General features: G+C 45.6%; 1 protein-coding gene across 3 annotated transcripts in view; it reads right to left on the bottom strand.

Annotated features, from left to right (window-relative positions):
- ntn1a (netrin 1a) overlaps positions 1-16,070 on the bottom strand; it is a 109,825-nt gene that overhangs the window by 20,753 nt on the left and 73,002 nt on the right. For 2 of the 3 annotated variants that reach the window (XM_015954455.3, XM_054751796.2), the window contains exons 4-5: positions 8,404-8,553; positions 4,900-4,953 (exon numbers count right to left, since the gene is read on the bottom strand). In XM_015954455.3, the coding sequence (XP_015809941.1) occupies positions 4,900-4,953; positions 8,404-8,553 (204 nt within the window). The remainder of the gene's footprint in view (positions 1-4,899; positions 4,954-8,403; positions 8,554-16,070) is intronic. The other variant, XM_054751795.2, reaches the window with a different exon arrangement.

Raw genomic sequence — 16,070 nt, 5'->3', positions numbered from 1 at the left:
CTGGTTACAGCTGTTCCTGTATTCCATCAGATTGTGATGCAAACAAGTAATAAAATAACATTTATGGACCCAAACTAAACGGATCAGCCACCCGGGGGGCCACAGGTCTGCATCTGCACTGTAAATCACAAATCAGTCAACCTCAACAAATGAAATCTTTTGCCTGAATTTCCTTTATTTTTATTTGCGTTTTCACAGATTTAGGCGTGTTTCTGTTATTTCCCCTCCAGAACCTTCACACAGCGCTGGGCTGAAATCAGATTTGTGACTAAAGCGCCGCCGAGTCTGAGGGAACTGAACAGGGTGTGTGAGGCAAGACTCATGTCCAAAAAATCTGAGGAGGGGTCGGCCACAGATTCTGATCACTTCCAGCCTCAGACATGACACACACACACACACACACACACACACTGGAAATAAACATCATCATCAGCGGAATCCTCCATCTCCTCATCATCATCATTTACTTTAACATCCTGTGTTTTTTGTCTGACGGCCGAGCGAGCGGCCACCGCGGGTCATCGGCTCGTAATCTCCTCCACATTCGGTTGCCATGCAGACGTCTGTCGTGACCCGTGGGAGTGGCAACTCACGCCATCCATGACCCACCAGCACAATGTGTTTTTTGTCTGGGCCACACCATCGCTGCTATTCTCCATGCATTCCAGCCCTCCGTGTGGTCGACAGGGTGAGAGGGCCCTGGTGCTAGAGACAAATTAATATCCACTCCATCTTTACCCCCACTCACACCCTCCTTTATTCTACCCACCCCCCCCCTCAAATACCCCACTTCTTCATGTAAAAGCACAACTAGACACCTGCCTCGCAGCTGTCGGTCTCACGCTTGAGTTTTACGTCTTTTCATATTTCTGGGCTTTTCAGCTTCTCCTTGGTCTCCGTCCACCTCAGGTTACACACGAAGGCCACTGCCCTTCCTCTCTTTTCTCACTTATTTATTTGTTTGAGGTCAAGTTTCACAATAGAGTAAAAAGCTGGTAACACTGAAATATCGTTGCTATGTCAAAAACAGCTTTATTTATGGCCTCTGCGGTTGTGTTTTTGTGTAAGAAGAACAAAAAAGGGGAAAAAGTCCACACACACACACACACACACACACACACACATCTGTGTGCAATCATAAACCTGGTGATGTCATTGCAGTTGGAGCAGAGGTGCACTTGTTTCATGACCTTCTGAAGAGGCTCGTTTGCATCCTCTGGGTTCTGAGGAGGTGTCCAACAGAGGGCTGCGCCTTACTGCTCACGTGCTCTCCCCTCCCCCCCCCCTGCAGTTATTACTAATTAATATCTATCTTATATTATTAGTAAGACTTGTCTCACTCAGGAACTATCCCGTCGCTGATTTAAGGGAATATTTTCCAAACCGCAGGGGTAGACGGATTCCTGACGGGGGGCCCAGAGAAGTCCCACATATTCCAGCGCCCCACCACCCACAGTGTTATTTGAAGACAAAGCGTGAAACAGAGGGAGACCAAGGAGGCAGAAAAGAGTGAAAAGAGACTTAAAGAGGAAAAGAAAAGAGGGGGAGGAGGGCTGGAGAACAGCGTCTTGACTGTGCTGTCAGCCGAGGCCGTGCAGGGTAGGATCGGGACCTTGGAGGGCCCGACAACAGCTGCAGGAGCCTCCCGTAACACTCAAGCATGTATGCTGGGCCTCCTGCAGCTCTCACCAAGGAGGCAGCAAAAACATGGCATGAGCCAGACGACTGACTGTTTTCAACAAAAACAAACAAACAAACAAAACACTATCTCAAAAGTTTATTTTTTTGTTTCCCTTTGATATTTTTAAAATAGATATGTTTGCACATCTAATTCACAAGCATGTGGACAAAATCTCCATTTTTAGTGCTTTTATCCTACAGGAGTGGCTAACGGCCAGGCTGGCTAGCACAGAACAACGTGTTTTGCTGCCATCTTGAGACTGCTCAAACCTCCAAACGGTCTGTGCGAACATCGTTTCATTAACACGATCGTGAGTTCCATCTGCGTACAATTCTGATCATTTACAGCATAAATGTCACCATCAGCAGCGACGTGTAGCACTCCTGGTTGAGCCTGGTGGGATTTTCTTCACATTTCTGATTAAACAACCACATCATACGAAAGTGAAATCTGTTTAAAGGTTTAGAGAGTAAAATCCTACGAACGGCTGATAAATCTGGACAGTGTTAGTAATTTAAAGACAGCAACACTCAGGCCTAGTCCACACGTAGCCGGTTTTTTTAAAAAACGAATATCCGCCCCTCCAAAAACTTGCATCCACACCACCTCGTTTAAAAAAAAAACTCTGTCCACACGTACCCGGATAAATACGTTGTTAAGGACATGCCAGACCTGTAGGCGGCAGTACTTCCCCCGTTCTTAACCTCGTCCTTCGTCTGTGGTCTTCCACAAGGAGCAGTAATTCCACTTGCAAAAACAAACAAGCAAAAAGCGCTTGGACAATTGATAAAGCGAGCGCAGCTCTGAGGGCATCCATGCTGTCGGCTAGTGTAAACACAGGTCGCACACGTGATGTCAGCATTTTTCTGTCGTGGAAAGTGACGTTGCGGACCTTAAAACTCCGATTTTGTCCGTCCACACGCAGACACCCAAAACGGAGAAAACACAGATCTTCACTTTGGCCGGAGTTTTTAAAAAGATCCGTTTTCGTGTGAAAAAACTCCGTTTTCGTGTGGACGACAGGCCAAAACGTAGAAAAACATCTACGTTTTGGCAGATCCCTGGCTACGTGTGGACAGGGCCTCAGACTAGCCATTGGCTCATCAGCCCGTAAAGCAACAATAAATACTTTAACAATTTAATCTATTGCCTTCAAACTGGTTTCAGTGATTTGTGAGGCAGAAATTTGAGCAACTTCACTTTGGACAGCACTCTGTAGCCGTCTGCTGACCAAAGATGCACTTTATAGTTTTGTGGTTCAGGTAGGAACACTAGTAGGAGTCTCTACCTGCTTTACAGCAATAACTTACTCTGCCGTTAGCTAATATACAGTAAAGGCTAGCAGTTAGCATTTGCAGTTTGCTGACCATTCAATAAAAAAGTTTGCCTTTATCATGACATCATGGTGGAGCATGGAAGTAAACGTAAGAGAGAAGTGTCTTTGGACATTTTGAGGAGCTAAAGGAGGCTACCGAATCACAGGCTGATGGTGACCTGGCTTTGTTGTTTCTGGACAGTGCGGATCTTGTACTTTGTGGCTTATTGTAGTATCAGCTGGCTGGTGTTAGCATTAGCTTGTTGTTAGCGCTAGCTGCATTAAGCTTGGTTTATGCTTGACGCATTCACTTTCCGCGCGGTGATGCGGCTCGCGGATGGAACGCGCTTCACAACTCGCAGTGTTTATGGTTCGTGCGGCTCGTCTCTGCGGTGAGCCAATATTCTCCCAAACTGTAGGGGGCAGCATGGATCTCTACAGCATGCATCCAACACTACACCATAGTAGAAGTAAAAATTACTGTTTACAACATGGCATTTCAGCATTTTTAACAGCGTCCTCGTCTTTTCCGACAGTGCGAGCTTTTTCTCTCCAAGAATTATTAACAACATGTTGATCCCGGTGATCTCTGAGAGCTGAATCATACAAATGTCTGTATTTACGAACCTCTGCCATACTAGCTCTTGCCGGTCCGCCATGTTTTTCCGCGTCCATCCGTCCGTCCGCGTGGTTAGAAATTTTCCGAGGTGCGCGTTGCTGAAATCTTGGGCCGTGCGGAGACGCGGTGGAGGGGCGTGGTTGTTAAAATGACGCAACTTTTCCACGCGGAGCCGTGCGGACCTCGCGGACGCTTCAAGCATAAACCAAGCTTTAGGCTGTGGCAAGGTTGTTCGTGACAGTTGTAATTCTGATTTCAACCAGCAGGAGCGAGAAGCGGGGAACTTTAGTGTTGCTTCATGGGGTAAACTCTGTTTTCTTTTTACTGAAGCCATTCAGGAAGCTTTCAACAGCGAGATCGTAAATTATTCGTACCAACCTCACACAGAAACATATTTCCATTCGGTATTTTGACTCATTCCTAAACAAAGAAAAAAACCTGTTGCAACGGGAATATGTATGACACCTCACAATGGTTTATTATGTTTAACCATGTAATCCACAGCTAGACTAACCAGCTGCTGTTTTCTTATTCACCCAACATGTTTTACATCATTTATAAAAGTCCAGATTACTGTATCATTTGCAATGTAAGACAGCAAAACTTTTACATCTTAATAAATGAAAATGAGTGAGGAGATTAGAAACTGTTATATAACCATTTTCTTATTGTAACTTTATGTTATTTTTGTTAAAATTCAATAATTTTCACAGCTGCCTTCATGTTAAAGGTTTATTCTGTCTCGCGTACGGAAGCTGTAGCATGTTTCTAGTGTGTGATGAAGTCATTCCTGATGCCATGATCCTTCTTTAGTTAGTGTTCAAACCACAAACCTTCCTTTCTAAATGACCCGAACGGGGTCCTCCCATCACTCCCTCGCTGCACCGTAGAAGCCAGAGTGGAGTTTAAAGAGATGAAACGGGATCCAGGGCAACACGCTGTGAAGCCCGATGCATCATACCACCACCCCCCACTGGGACGCAGTTAGCTGATTAATTGTGAAAGCGTGAGAGATTAAAGGAGACACATCCCAGAGTTACTGCTAATGGATTTAGTATTCATGCATCCCTAACAAGCTAAGGAAAGGCAAGAGGGATCCAATTTATCCCGCAGTCTGTTTGTACCCAAGTGGAAAAACATTGAATGAGGAGTACAAACCCGTATTTTCTCACAAACTCACATTTCTATTGCATTTCCTCACCAGATGATTGCTCTAACTGTACAGATATGTGGATAGTTACAGATAAATGCAAATACAATTAAAAATATTAACACTGAACTCACCAGATGGTTCCTCGGTGATGCTGGATGGAGTTGTGGGAGGAGAAACAGGAATCTCTACTCCGACAAGAATCAAGAAAGAAAGAAGAATCAGTTTAATCTTTATGCAGATTTCCGCATTTATAAATGAAGAAATAGAGCAGCGCAGCACGTGTTGTAGATGACGTGTGAAACTGGAAACATGAGAACATGGTGCAAAAGTCCTTTTATGTCAGTAATCCATCTTAGACTGAGAGACCATCTAAAGGCTCAGGAACCTTTGCAGATGTTCTGGGTTCATTGGCTGATCAAAGTGTGACAATTTAAGAGTAGAATATTGAATATTTTCACAATATTCAAATTGTCTGAGATTTCAAATGTAGGGTTTTTATCAGCTGTACACCATAATCTTCTCAATTATGACAAATAAAAGGCTGAAACATCTGGATTTATTTAGGGTGAATTACTGAAATACTTACATTTTTGGAAAATGTGAACAGCTGTGGCCAAAAGTTCGTAGACTTTTTGTTTTCGCACAGAACAACTAACGGTACCTAAACATCCTCCCAGAGGAACTCCTCCAACCCTTCACTAGATGTGTGGTGATGAACAAAGTCTTGTCCAGCATGATGGAGCTCCGTGCCAGAAGGTCTAAACTCCAGGTCCTGATTTACATTCCACTATAAACAGACAGAATCCTACAAATTCTGACAAAATCCCAACATTGTTTATGAAGAATGAGCTCCATCCATCAGGATCTAGAGCAGAAGCTAATGGTCAACATGTCCATGTCAACTCGAGGTCTTTATAAAGAAGAAGCAATGCTGCAAACTTTATGTAATGATTTGAAAAAAAAATGCTGTTGGGGCTCATAACAGGCTGTAGATCTTCGTCAGTAACCATAGAAACATCTGACAAAAAGATCTAAAAACACTGAAGAGGCAAACAGAAAAATTTCTGTCTCGGGCCAAACAAGTCCTGCTGTCTGCGACGTCACAGCCCCGGAGATATTTCGTCATGCTAAATTAATGAGTTGGCACTTCCTGTCACTTTCATTACATCTGCCACAGCGGTTCACCAAACCGTTAGCAGTTTGGAGTTCCAACGACTGGATTGTGTCTCCGTCCCTCTGTCTTGTATCTCAAAGGAAGTATGGAGTCGACACTAACCCCGGGTTTCCACGGGAGCTGTCAGCAGCACGTCTAGCTGCTGCTTGGCCCTTCCCACGAGACGCGAAGCAGCAGGGGAGCAGCTGTCACCGACCGAGCACGAAGTCACACGAGTGACTTCGTCAGTAAACACAACAACAAGCAGGAGAAAACTACAACATGGTTTGTGTTTTATGTTCTGTCCGTTTTATAATCGCCAACACGGACCTGAAAAACAAAGGAGACCGCTAGCTAGGTGATAACTTCTCACGGGGCCGCACAGTTAGTAACTTTTTTAAAAGTAAAGCAACCGGAAGGCAGTACGTTCTTTATTCTGAAAATCTCGGGAGCTTCTCTCCGTTTCCGCGTCCAATTTCCTGTCTTTCCTTCCCCAAAAATGTCGAACTTGACCCGTTTCAGAGGCGTCGCGCGTAGAAAATAGAACCGGCGCGTAAAGGCCGCGACATGCTGCTCCTGAGACGCGGCCGACTCGCGCTGCTGACGGCTCCGGTGGAAAAGGTTCTGTTGACCACAGCGGTTCCTATCAGCAGCTATGACGTGCTGCTGCAGTAACGTGCTGCTGACGGCTCCCGTGGAAAGCCGGGGTAAGAGACGCCATGCAGAAAGACCGGCCAACTCTTCTCCTGAAGAGCAGGACGGTCACAACAAACAAAACTTGTGAGCAGGAGAACTACGGATCTAAAAGCAGTGGCGCAGGCGAGGGGGAGCATGAGGACACACAGACATGCAAAGCAGGAGGCTGGGTTTGTGGCAGCCTGCCTTCAGGTTTCAACATTTACATGAGAGTCTGGGAAACGATGCTCCGCGCCAAAAGTTTCCTGGTGTCAACCAGTCGACGACAAGAAAACAACTGCTGCTAAAGTGACGTAGGAAGCCCAGAGGTGCTGACGCTGTGATTAGCACCCTCCCACCAGTATTTCACTCAAACGCTCTGCCTGGTTCTCACAATTGTTTTGTGTAAATTTATGCCTGATATACTGAGAAATGTCCACAAACTCAACAATATGTAACAATTCTTGTCAAATGGCAAAGTTACTAAAGGACTCTTATATTTTACATTTCTTTGCTTAAATTAAATTTAACTGATAGATTTATTCAGCCTTTACAAAAGTAAACTTAGCTTGATGAAGAAATTTTTCTTTTTGTCTTAAAATGACAAAATCAACTTATAACCTTATAAATGACTTTAATTTATTTGATTTATTTTTAGAACATAAACATAAGGATATCGTGTCTTACCTTTGAAATAACAAATAACAGCTGATTTTGGTATTCAGAATAAATCTTTTAGCTTGTTAAGACTCTTTGGAGCTGGGAGAGGCTGATGTTAGGAACTTTGGGTCTTGACTCGGATTTAACTCGGAGATTGGTCCATTTTAATGTCTGCTTCTAAGTCCTCTTCCATATGGAGTTCCACAAGGTTCTGTTTTAGGGTTCATATCTATGTTTTGTTTTCAGCTTGGTGAGGATATTTCTAATCATTTCTTTGCAGATGATATTGACTTTTATATTTATTTTAAACCTTCACAAAAAGCTAAAATCTGCAGTTTTTTCTCAGAGAGCACCATCTAGAGGCAGAAAAATGGATTGCACCTTAAGCCCCTCTCCATATCGGAAACAACGGCGCTCACTCCTGAACGCGCACCTCTAGCTGGCCAGCACAGCTAAAACGTATTGTTTTATAATAATTATTTTCACGCTGTTTATCCATTTTTATATTTTAAAGACGATACTTCTGTAAGTACACGTGCACGCTCTGTGAATAGCATCTGTACGTAAGCTAAGCCTATTGGCTAGTGCTGAGTGAGGCGCCATTAAAATTGCACGAGTCTATGAGATGGGGGGGGGGGGGTGCAAAGCAAAAACATGTTGACATATCGCCTACATTAGTTCACAGTACAGGATAAATCTGTCGCTTTTACAGATTTCAAACCTAATTCATGAAAGGGGGAAACTCCAGATGGGTGGCTGAGAACTCTGCGCAGCCTAATGATGGAAGGATGTTTGTGCCCCTAGCAGCTTGCTGTCAGATAGTAGACACTTCTACTCATCTTGCCAAACTGACCAAATCTTCTATAATGAATTTTGATGCTATCTTTTTACACAATGTTCATGTCAGACTTGAGGTTTGCATTTGTTTTAATGACCTACAGTTTCTAAGTGTCCATTCAGAGGTGAGACGACCGGACTCCAAGACCTCGTCTAAAGAAAAAGCTCCAGACAACCTGTAGGCGTGTGTTTGTGGACAGCGTGTGTGTGCCGTGACAGATACTCCTGCCCTCCCTGAGCGTGGCACCTGGGCTGAAACTGGTCTGTGTGTGGAGGTGAGGAAGACAAGTCGAAGACTGGTTCCACGTACTTATGCAGGGGGCAATGGGCGAGCGGCTCTGCTGGTAGCCTTTAGCGCAGCGGTTGCACGTGATACCGGTCACGCCATCTTTACAGGGACATTGTCCTGTGGTTTGGTTACAGGTTTTGCCAGCAGCACCCACGGGATGGCATTCACATGCTGTGAGGAGACAGAGGAAGAAAGTGAGGCACAGTGAGTGGTCTCTCCCACACACACACACACCCACACACACACACAGGTGAGGAGATACATGTCCTAACTAAAGAGTGTGCAGGTGGGTACACAGCAGCAGAGTGGCAACAACAATCGGGTGGTGAGAGACAGGTGTGCACAGAGACAGAGCTTCCTCAGGTCCGGGTCAACAACACCATTGTTCTGGAGATGGTGCTGCCGCAGGACATAAAAGGTCAACTCATCATCAGACGATCAGACATTTCAGTGTTGAATATCAGAGGCTGATGTGTGTGAGCTGAAGAAAGGACTTGTGCACGTTTTCCAAAAGATAAGGTGGAAGAGGTTAATCCTGGTTCTGATTCACGTCTGGGTGTGAACCAGAGCCCAAAATGTCTTTCACACTTCCTGGAAAGACTGTGGGGGGTCTGTGGAACACACGTGCTTCAGGACACACACACACACACACACACACACACACACACACACACACACTGAACAGTCATTGACTGAAAGTTGTGTGTGACTCTTTTCTGTCTTTGCAGATTGTTTTATAACCTTTTTAGAACATTTGCTAATCAATCGCTGTTTCTTCTAAAGGTGAAATAAAAGTTTGTCGCTGAAGCCTCATCGCTCCGCCCCTTTCGCTGCAAGTGTTTGATTTTCCCGTTATTTCAGTGATCTCTAAACTCTGATTGAGGATCCGGCTGGGATCCTCCACTGCCTTGTCTCACTCTGGGAACTTTCGGTCAACCTGATGCGTGACTTTTATGGTTACATGTAGCTATGAAAGGTGGCTGATGATGTTTTTGCCCGTGTCTGCATTTGTTGGTGTCAGTAAAACATCTCATGACACATTTTAATCCATCATCGTCCTTTTAATTTAGGGTTTGGTGTCAGAAATCATTTGCTTCAGCCAACATTTTTGCATCACGAAAGGAAGAGAAGAGCCACCTCCACGGGACAGGACTCAGCAGTTCATCTGCATCTAAAGGACAAAGGTCACTCTTTCGAGGATGCCAACGTTCACATTTTGGACAGAGAGGACAGATGGTTTGAAAGAGGAGTAAAGGAAGCCATTTATGTCCACTGTCAGCAACCATCTTTGAACAGAGGCGGTGGTTTACGACACCAACTGTCTGCCATCTATAATCCAGTTTTGAGATCCCTTCCGAGATGCCTCAACGCCCACGCATATCCTGGGCCATCTGACCTCAGGAATTCACAAGATAGGGTGGGGCCAGGCTTCACAGTCAGTGCGATTACATGCAGCGAGTAACCCTTTTAAAACCCGAATATTCACAATAACCCAGTTCCGCAGGTCCATGTAAACACCGCCAAAAACCCGGATATGCTCACAACCGGGTTTTTAAAAACCCGGTTACTACACCTGGGGTAACCCTTTTCTAACCCGAATGTTTGGTAGTGTAAACGCATACCGGGATATCCCCATCAAAGCGTGTGTTCTGCGCACGCTCTGTTCGCAAGGAATCTTGGTCTTTTGAGTAGCGAGACGTCTTGTATGCGCCAGAACACCGGAAGTAAACAACAAGTTGGGAGCAACATGGCGAGTCGCGGCACAGCACCACACTTTTGGAGTGACGAGGAAACTAAAGCGCAAACAAACGCGGTCGCTATCTCTTCCGAACTGAGAAACATGTTGTTGTTTTCACGGATACCGGAACAAGAAGAACCGGAAATGACTCATATTGCGTCTGGACGTAGTCCATACGTCCTGACGCTACCCCAACGTCCGCATTTACATCGGTTATGCAAGTTAGAGGTAACTCTTTCTATTTATGCTTGTAAACGGGTTATTCTGATCAACTCAGAAACCCGAATCCCGACCTTAACCCGATCATAACCCGGATATTGGCTGCATGTAAACGTACTCAATGAGCTCACCCGAAACTCTGGCTGAATAGGACCCACACCCACCCTCAATGTGGGGGTCTTTTGTTCCCTCCTCGGGGGGAAACTCCCACTGGGTTTAAATCTGGGACTCTCCACCATTTGACCTTAGAACTGAAGAAGCCTCTCGGATGAGAGGTGAAACGTCTTCAAGCAACTCAAAGAAGTCCAGACGCTTTTCTTTCAAAGCTCCTTAGACTACAATGACCTGGATGACTGAGAACCTTCACAGACATCACAAAAGGAACTTTTAGCCTAGAAATGTAGACAGACAGTAGCAGAAGCTAAACGGTTTGGCTCTGCACGTCGGCCTAGCCGCGCTCCACTGGACATAGTTTATTTCTCTGAGTCATAAGCAGACAGAGCTACTTAAGCCTTGCATTTAGAAAAAAGGATGCATTTGCTTCTTCTGCGAGTGGACTGACTGACATCCTTAGCGGTGAGTACGTCACATTGTTTGTTGTCCAACAGACGGAGTCGACATCTATTTTCTAAACACCCGTCCGTTGAGACGGAGAACGCAAGCTTGTGATTGGTCAGGACGCCGCTGTCGTTCACAGCGCTGCCGTTGCTCCCTTAAAAGCATAAAGAGAGCCGAGGACATCCAGCAGCAGACACGGAGAAGCTTAAAGAATACCTCGCGGAAAAAAAACTACAAATATGAACGTTTCATTCCTCCGTGACTGGAGGAGTGAAAAGATACGCAGCAAGCGTTTTATTCGTGGACGAAAATGACGGGAAATGTGGGTTTAGAGGCGGCGAGCGCAAGAAGAGGTGAAGGAGGATGAGGGACACATTTTTCTGTTAAAAAGTCTGTTAAATGCAAAAACCACAATATAAACACACTATGTTGGACCGGATACATGACGGGATACCAAAGAGCAGCGCTTCGCCCTCTGTTGTCCTGGTGGGGAATTGCCTTGCAACACTCCCCAGGAGACGGAGACGGAGAAGTCTGAGGGCAAATTGTCTCCGTCTGTTCGTGTCTCTCCCTCGTGGAGATGACGGAGAAGAATAAATTAGGCTTTAGCCTCTCCAGCATGTCGTGGGTCGACCCAGGGGCCTCCTGCTGGCAGGGCACACCTGAAACTCAACGGCAATAAAACTGAACTTCTTCTAGTTGGCACTAACTCCACCCTCTCAACATCTGACAGCTTTTCTTTAACTATTGACAGCACCATAGTCTCCCCCTCCCCTCACGTCAAGAGTCTGGGTGTCATTCTCAACAGCTCACTTTCTTTTCAGGCTCACATTAATAACTTAATTCGGTCAGCATACTTCCATCTACGTTCCATAAACCGTCTCCGTCCCTCACTGACCCCTCACACTGCCGCCATTCTCGTCCACAGCCTCGTCACCTCCCGTATCGACTATTGCAATTCACTTCTTGATGGTCTCCCCAACAAACTCCTTCATAAACTGCAACTGGTCCAGAATTCAGCAGCCCATATTATCACCAGAACCCCTTCCTTTCACCACATCACCCCGGTTCTCCAGCAGCTTCACTGGCTCCCAGTTAAGTTCAGGTCCATCTTCAAAATTCTCCTTCACACCTTCAAAGCAATCCACAACCTCTCTCCTCCATATATCTCAGACCTTATAAGTATTCACACCCCATCCCGTTCACTCAGATCTTCTTCTTCCATCCATCTTGCGGTTCCTTCTGCCCGTCTCGCTACCATGGGGAGCAGAGCTTTCAGCCGCTCTGCTCCTCGACTCTGGAACTCACTCCCCCCAGACATCAGGAACGTCGACAGTTTTACCCTTTTCAAAACAAAACTCAAAACACACATGTTTAAATCTGCCTACAACCTCTGATTTTATTGAACTGTTTCTCTCTTTGTTTTTTCTTGTTTGGGTTTTATTATTGTTTTATTGTATTTTATTACGTGTTTTGTGTCAAGTGACCTTGGGTGTCCTGAAAGGCGCTTTTAAATAAAATGTATTATTATTATTATAAACTCCTCCTCTGGAAGGCATTCTTACCAAGTGCCTGAACCTCCTCAGTGGAGGAGCTCCACTGCCAGTTCCTCCTAGATATCTGAACTTCTCACAAAACCTCTTTAAATATCCTCCTGCTTTGGTTAAGCACTCCTGTTTGGAGGATTGGATTTGTGTGTGTGTGTGGGTGTGTGTGTGTGTGTGTGTGTGTGTGTGTGTTCCTGTTATCAGACCCATTAATCTTCCTTATCAGTGTGTACCTACTACTGCCTACATGAGACCGATGTGTCACTCTCTCCTTGGTCACACGCACGCACACACACGCACACACGCACACACGCACACACACACACACACACACACACGCACACACGCACACACGCACACACACACACACACACACACACACACACACACACACACACACACACACACACTTTCAGGAAGCCCTGTAGGCAGCGTGGAGGCCGATCAGGCACGTCTTCAGGCCTGTAAATCCCAGAGGACATCAGAGGAGGCTTAAGGGCAGAGTGAGTTTGTGGTCGGAGCTTCAGAGAGCTCAGGTTGTGTTTTTTTAGGAGCTGCCAGTAAATCAAGAGCACATGGCCTACAGGTGGGAAGTCCTCCTCCTCCTCCTCCTGACTGGCTGTCCGGTCAGATGACAGATTGGTTCTCTCTCTAGCTGATGACCCACCTGCTGAGATAAAGACCGACACACTCCAGAGGTGTGAGAGTTTGAAGTGTGTGTCCACTTAAACAGCTAAGTGGCTGCGAGCTTTACTTTATGCCTGCTGCTCCAGATGGCTCAGGGGAGATACCAGGGAGGACCATTCTTTCTTAAAAGGTCCAGCAAAGGCGTCTCAAGGAGCCTCAGAAGCTGGTTTTTGTGTCAAATAAAAAATGTAAGTCTGAGCGTTGATTCTTGCTGCGAGGAGTTGCTCCTAAAGGCAAGAACCGGAGGAAGAAGAGGAAGGGAGGTTGTTGTAAAGACGAGACGTTTGGCCTGAGTCTGAGGTTTCACAATGTGGGATTCTTAAACTTTGCCTCTCGTTTGAAGTCTGAACTGATGTCCTCATTTGTGCCAGTAAGAATAATTGGTTGGCCCCAGAGAGCAGCCAGCCTCCGCTGGTCTGTGTTCTATTATAACAGGATTCTGCGTCTCCTGAAGGATCTTCAGAGTAAAACTGAACCGCCGAGTGTGTCTGGATCGCTTCAGTCTTTTTCTGATAGGAGTCATTAGCTGTAAGAGGGGCGTCTGGCCAATGAAAGAACCTGAATGGTTGGATTGTTGTTGAGAATGCACGACACGTCAGAGACATGTGCCTTCCTAATTGGAAACATGTCAGCAAACTCAGATGGCTGTGAGAGAAGTTGCGAAGGGCGATCGCTTTCAAATTCCAACAGGAGGAGGCTTGGGGTTCTGTTGTGGTTGAATCAGATTCTCACTGCTGTTTTACAAACATGTTCCACATCATCTGACCCACGGCTGGAATGACTGGACGTGATCTGTGGTGTTTAGATTCAGAGGCTGGAATACAATTCCGACCAGCTCGAACTTCATGTTGCCATCTTCAGATGGACCTCAGAGGAGACACAGATGCCTAACAGCATATTTCTACCTCTTTTAAAGGTTTTTTTGTGTAAACTTTACAAACACCTTCTGCAGATCGCTCCAAAGGTCTCAGACCAAACGTCCACGATTGATGTGCTAACGGCTAGGCTGATTACCACACATCTCATCTCACAGCTCCCAAATAAAAGTTTCTAGCTGTTGATTCAATGCTATTAAAAAGCCTTCGCACCACCATCAGTTTAGCATCCCATCAGCAGCTGGGTTTGGAGGTCATGTGATGCTATGCACTACACTGATGTACCTGAGAGGTGACCAAGTAAACTATGAAAGTAGGCTTGTTTCACGGCAGATGTTTTGACTTGGAAGTAGTTGGGAAGGCACAGGGAGTGAGGGCTGCATTCCATTTCTGCAGTTGTCTGCACTGGTTGTTTTGTAATAATGCTAACAAGCAGAACTCGTTAATAAACATGTCCTTTCCCAACTCATTCACGGTGAATATTAGCCCTAAAAAGGCCTGTTTGAGCGACCTCTAGTTTTACTACGCTGACGAGTGAAAAAAGGCTTATCTGAATGGAGCTAGCTTAATTCCGAAAGCTACTTTAGCTAGACAACTGAAAAGCTAATTCAGGCTTGGCTCCCACAGAAGGATGATCACGCAAATTTTTGACCCAATCCCCTTACAGACAATCACAAAGATGCCCTGGTTAACAAAATGACTCTAAAGATAATCTTATCAGATATTCCTACCATGTGTGGTGTGTTATGAGCACTCAGGTCTGCTCAAAAGAACGTTGGGGCGGCTCCGATCATAAATCAGAGATATCAAACATGTTGGATTGTCTTGGTCAGATTTTTGAGGACAAACAAACGTGTTGCCTTATGAATGTTGCCGGTCAGAAAGCGAGGTGTCAAAAGAGCGCAGCACGCTCCTCTCTGCCCAGTTTGTTCACGTCAAAGTTATCTCATGGGATTACCTGTCTGACTAGGGAACGTCTGTGTGTGGAAGCCGTCTCTATGTAGAGTGTAGTATTTGTCGTGTGTCCACAGAGCACACACACTGTAAGGACCAAAACCGACACATCTGTGATTTTATATTGTCGCACCGTGGTCTCATGTTTTGAAATCGTCCAAATATGTAAAAATCCTGAACCAGACCCAGTCTCTCAGCAGCGCATCAGTCGTTCCTTCTTCGATCCTGTTCAGGGATCAGGTTTGTAACTTCAGACTGCTGCACCTGGACTGGTAGAACGTCCGTCTCAAGATAACGCAGAGACAAACAGCCACATGCAACCAGGCCACGCATCAGGAGAACACCCCAACACATCCTACAGGAAGGTTCCAGCTGGGAGTTAGCCCCAGAACCTTTTAGCAACAGTGCTGACCAACCGTGCCACCCCAAAATTAGTTTGTGCAAATGTTATTGTTCAAACCTTCATAACTTATTGCACTTTGGTACATTTTGTTGCCACGGCTGATTCTACTGAGGCTGTTCAGGAAGCTATGCACCATGAGAAAAAGCATATTTTACACAGAGACACAAAACAAACCTGCTGTTCTGGATTGGGGTGATGTAAAATCAGCCGAATGAATGTGTTTCTGTAATGTTGTTGCAGACGATACAAGCTGCTTAGTCTTTTCAAATCTGATTAACATCTCTGTTTTCAGTAAAGCTTTGCTATTTGTCTGACAAATCTCCGCTCGTGTTTAAAATTTATGCCTGAAACAGTCAGAAACAGAAACAAGAGCTGACTGAAAAGTGATCCGAGTTTACGTTGGGACTCAACGAGGGGTGAAGCTGGAGCTGTTGGCATGTGGACGTAGCCACTGGGCAGGGCCGGCTCGGCTCAGCTCCGCCTCTGATGGAAACGAGCCACTTTCTGAGCGGATCGTGTTACGCGCATAAAGACCAAACTTTGTCTGCACTCTCTTTCAGAAACACACACACACACACACACACACACACACACAGAAAAGAGCTTTCTCCTTTTTTTCTGCATGCGTTTAATAAATAACCAAAGCTCTTAATTGCTGTCACTTAGCTGCAGCAGGACGCGGCACGAGGAGCGCACAGAAATTAGTT

This window comes from Nothobranchius furzeri, chromosome 7, assembly GCF_043380555.1.
Source record: "Nothobranchius furzeri strain GRZ-AD chromosome 7, NfurGRZ-RIMD1, whole genome shotgun sequence".
In the NCBI taxonomy this organism is placed as follows: domain Eukaryota; kingdom Metazoa; phylum Chordata; class Actinopteri; order Cyprinodontiformes; family Nothobranchiidae; genus Nothobranchius; species Nothobranchius furzeri.
This window is presented reverse-complemented; position numbering and strand designations above follow the sequence as displayed.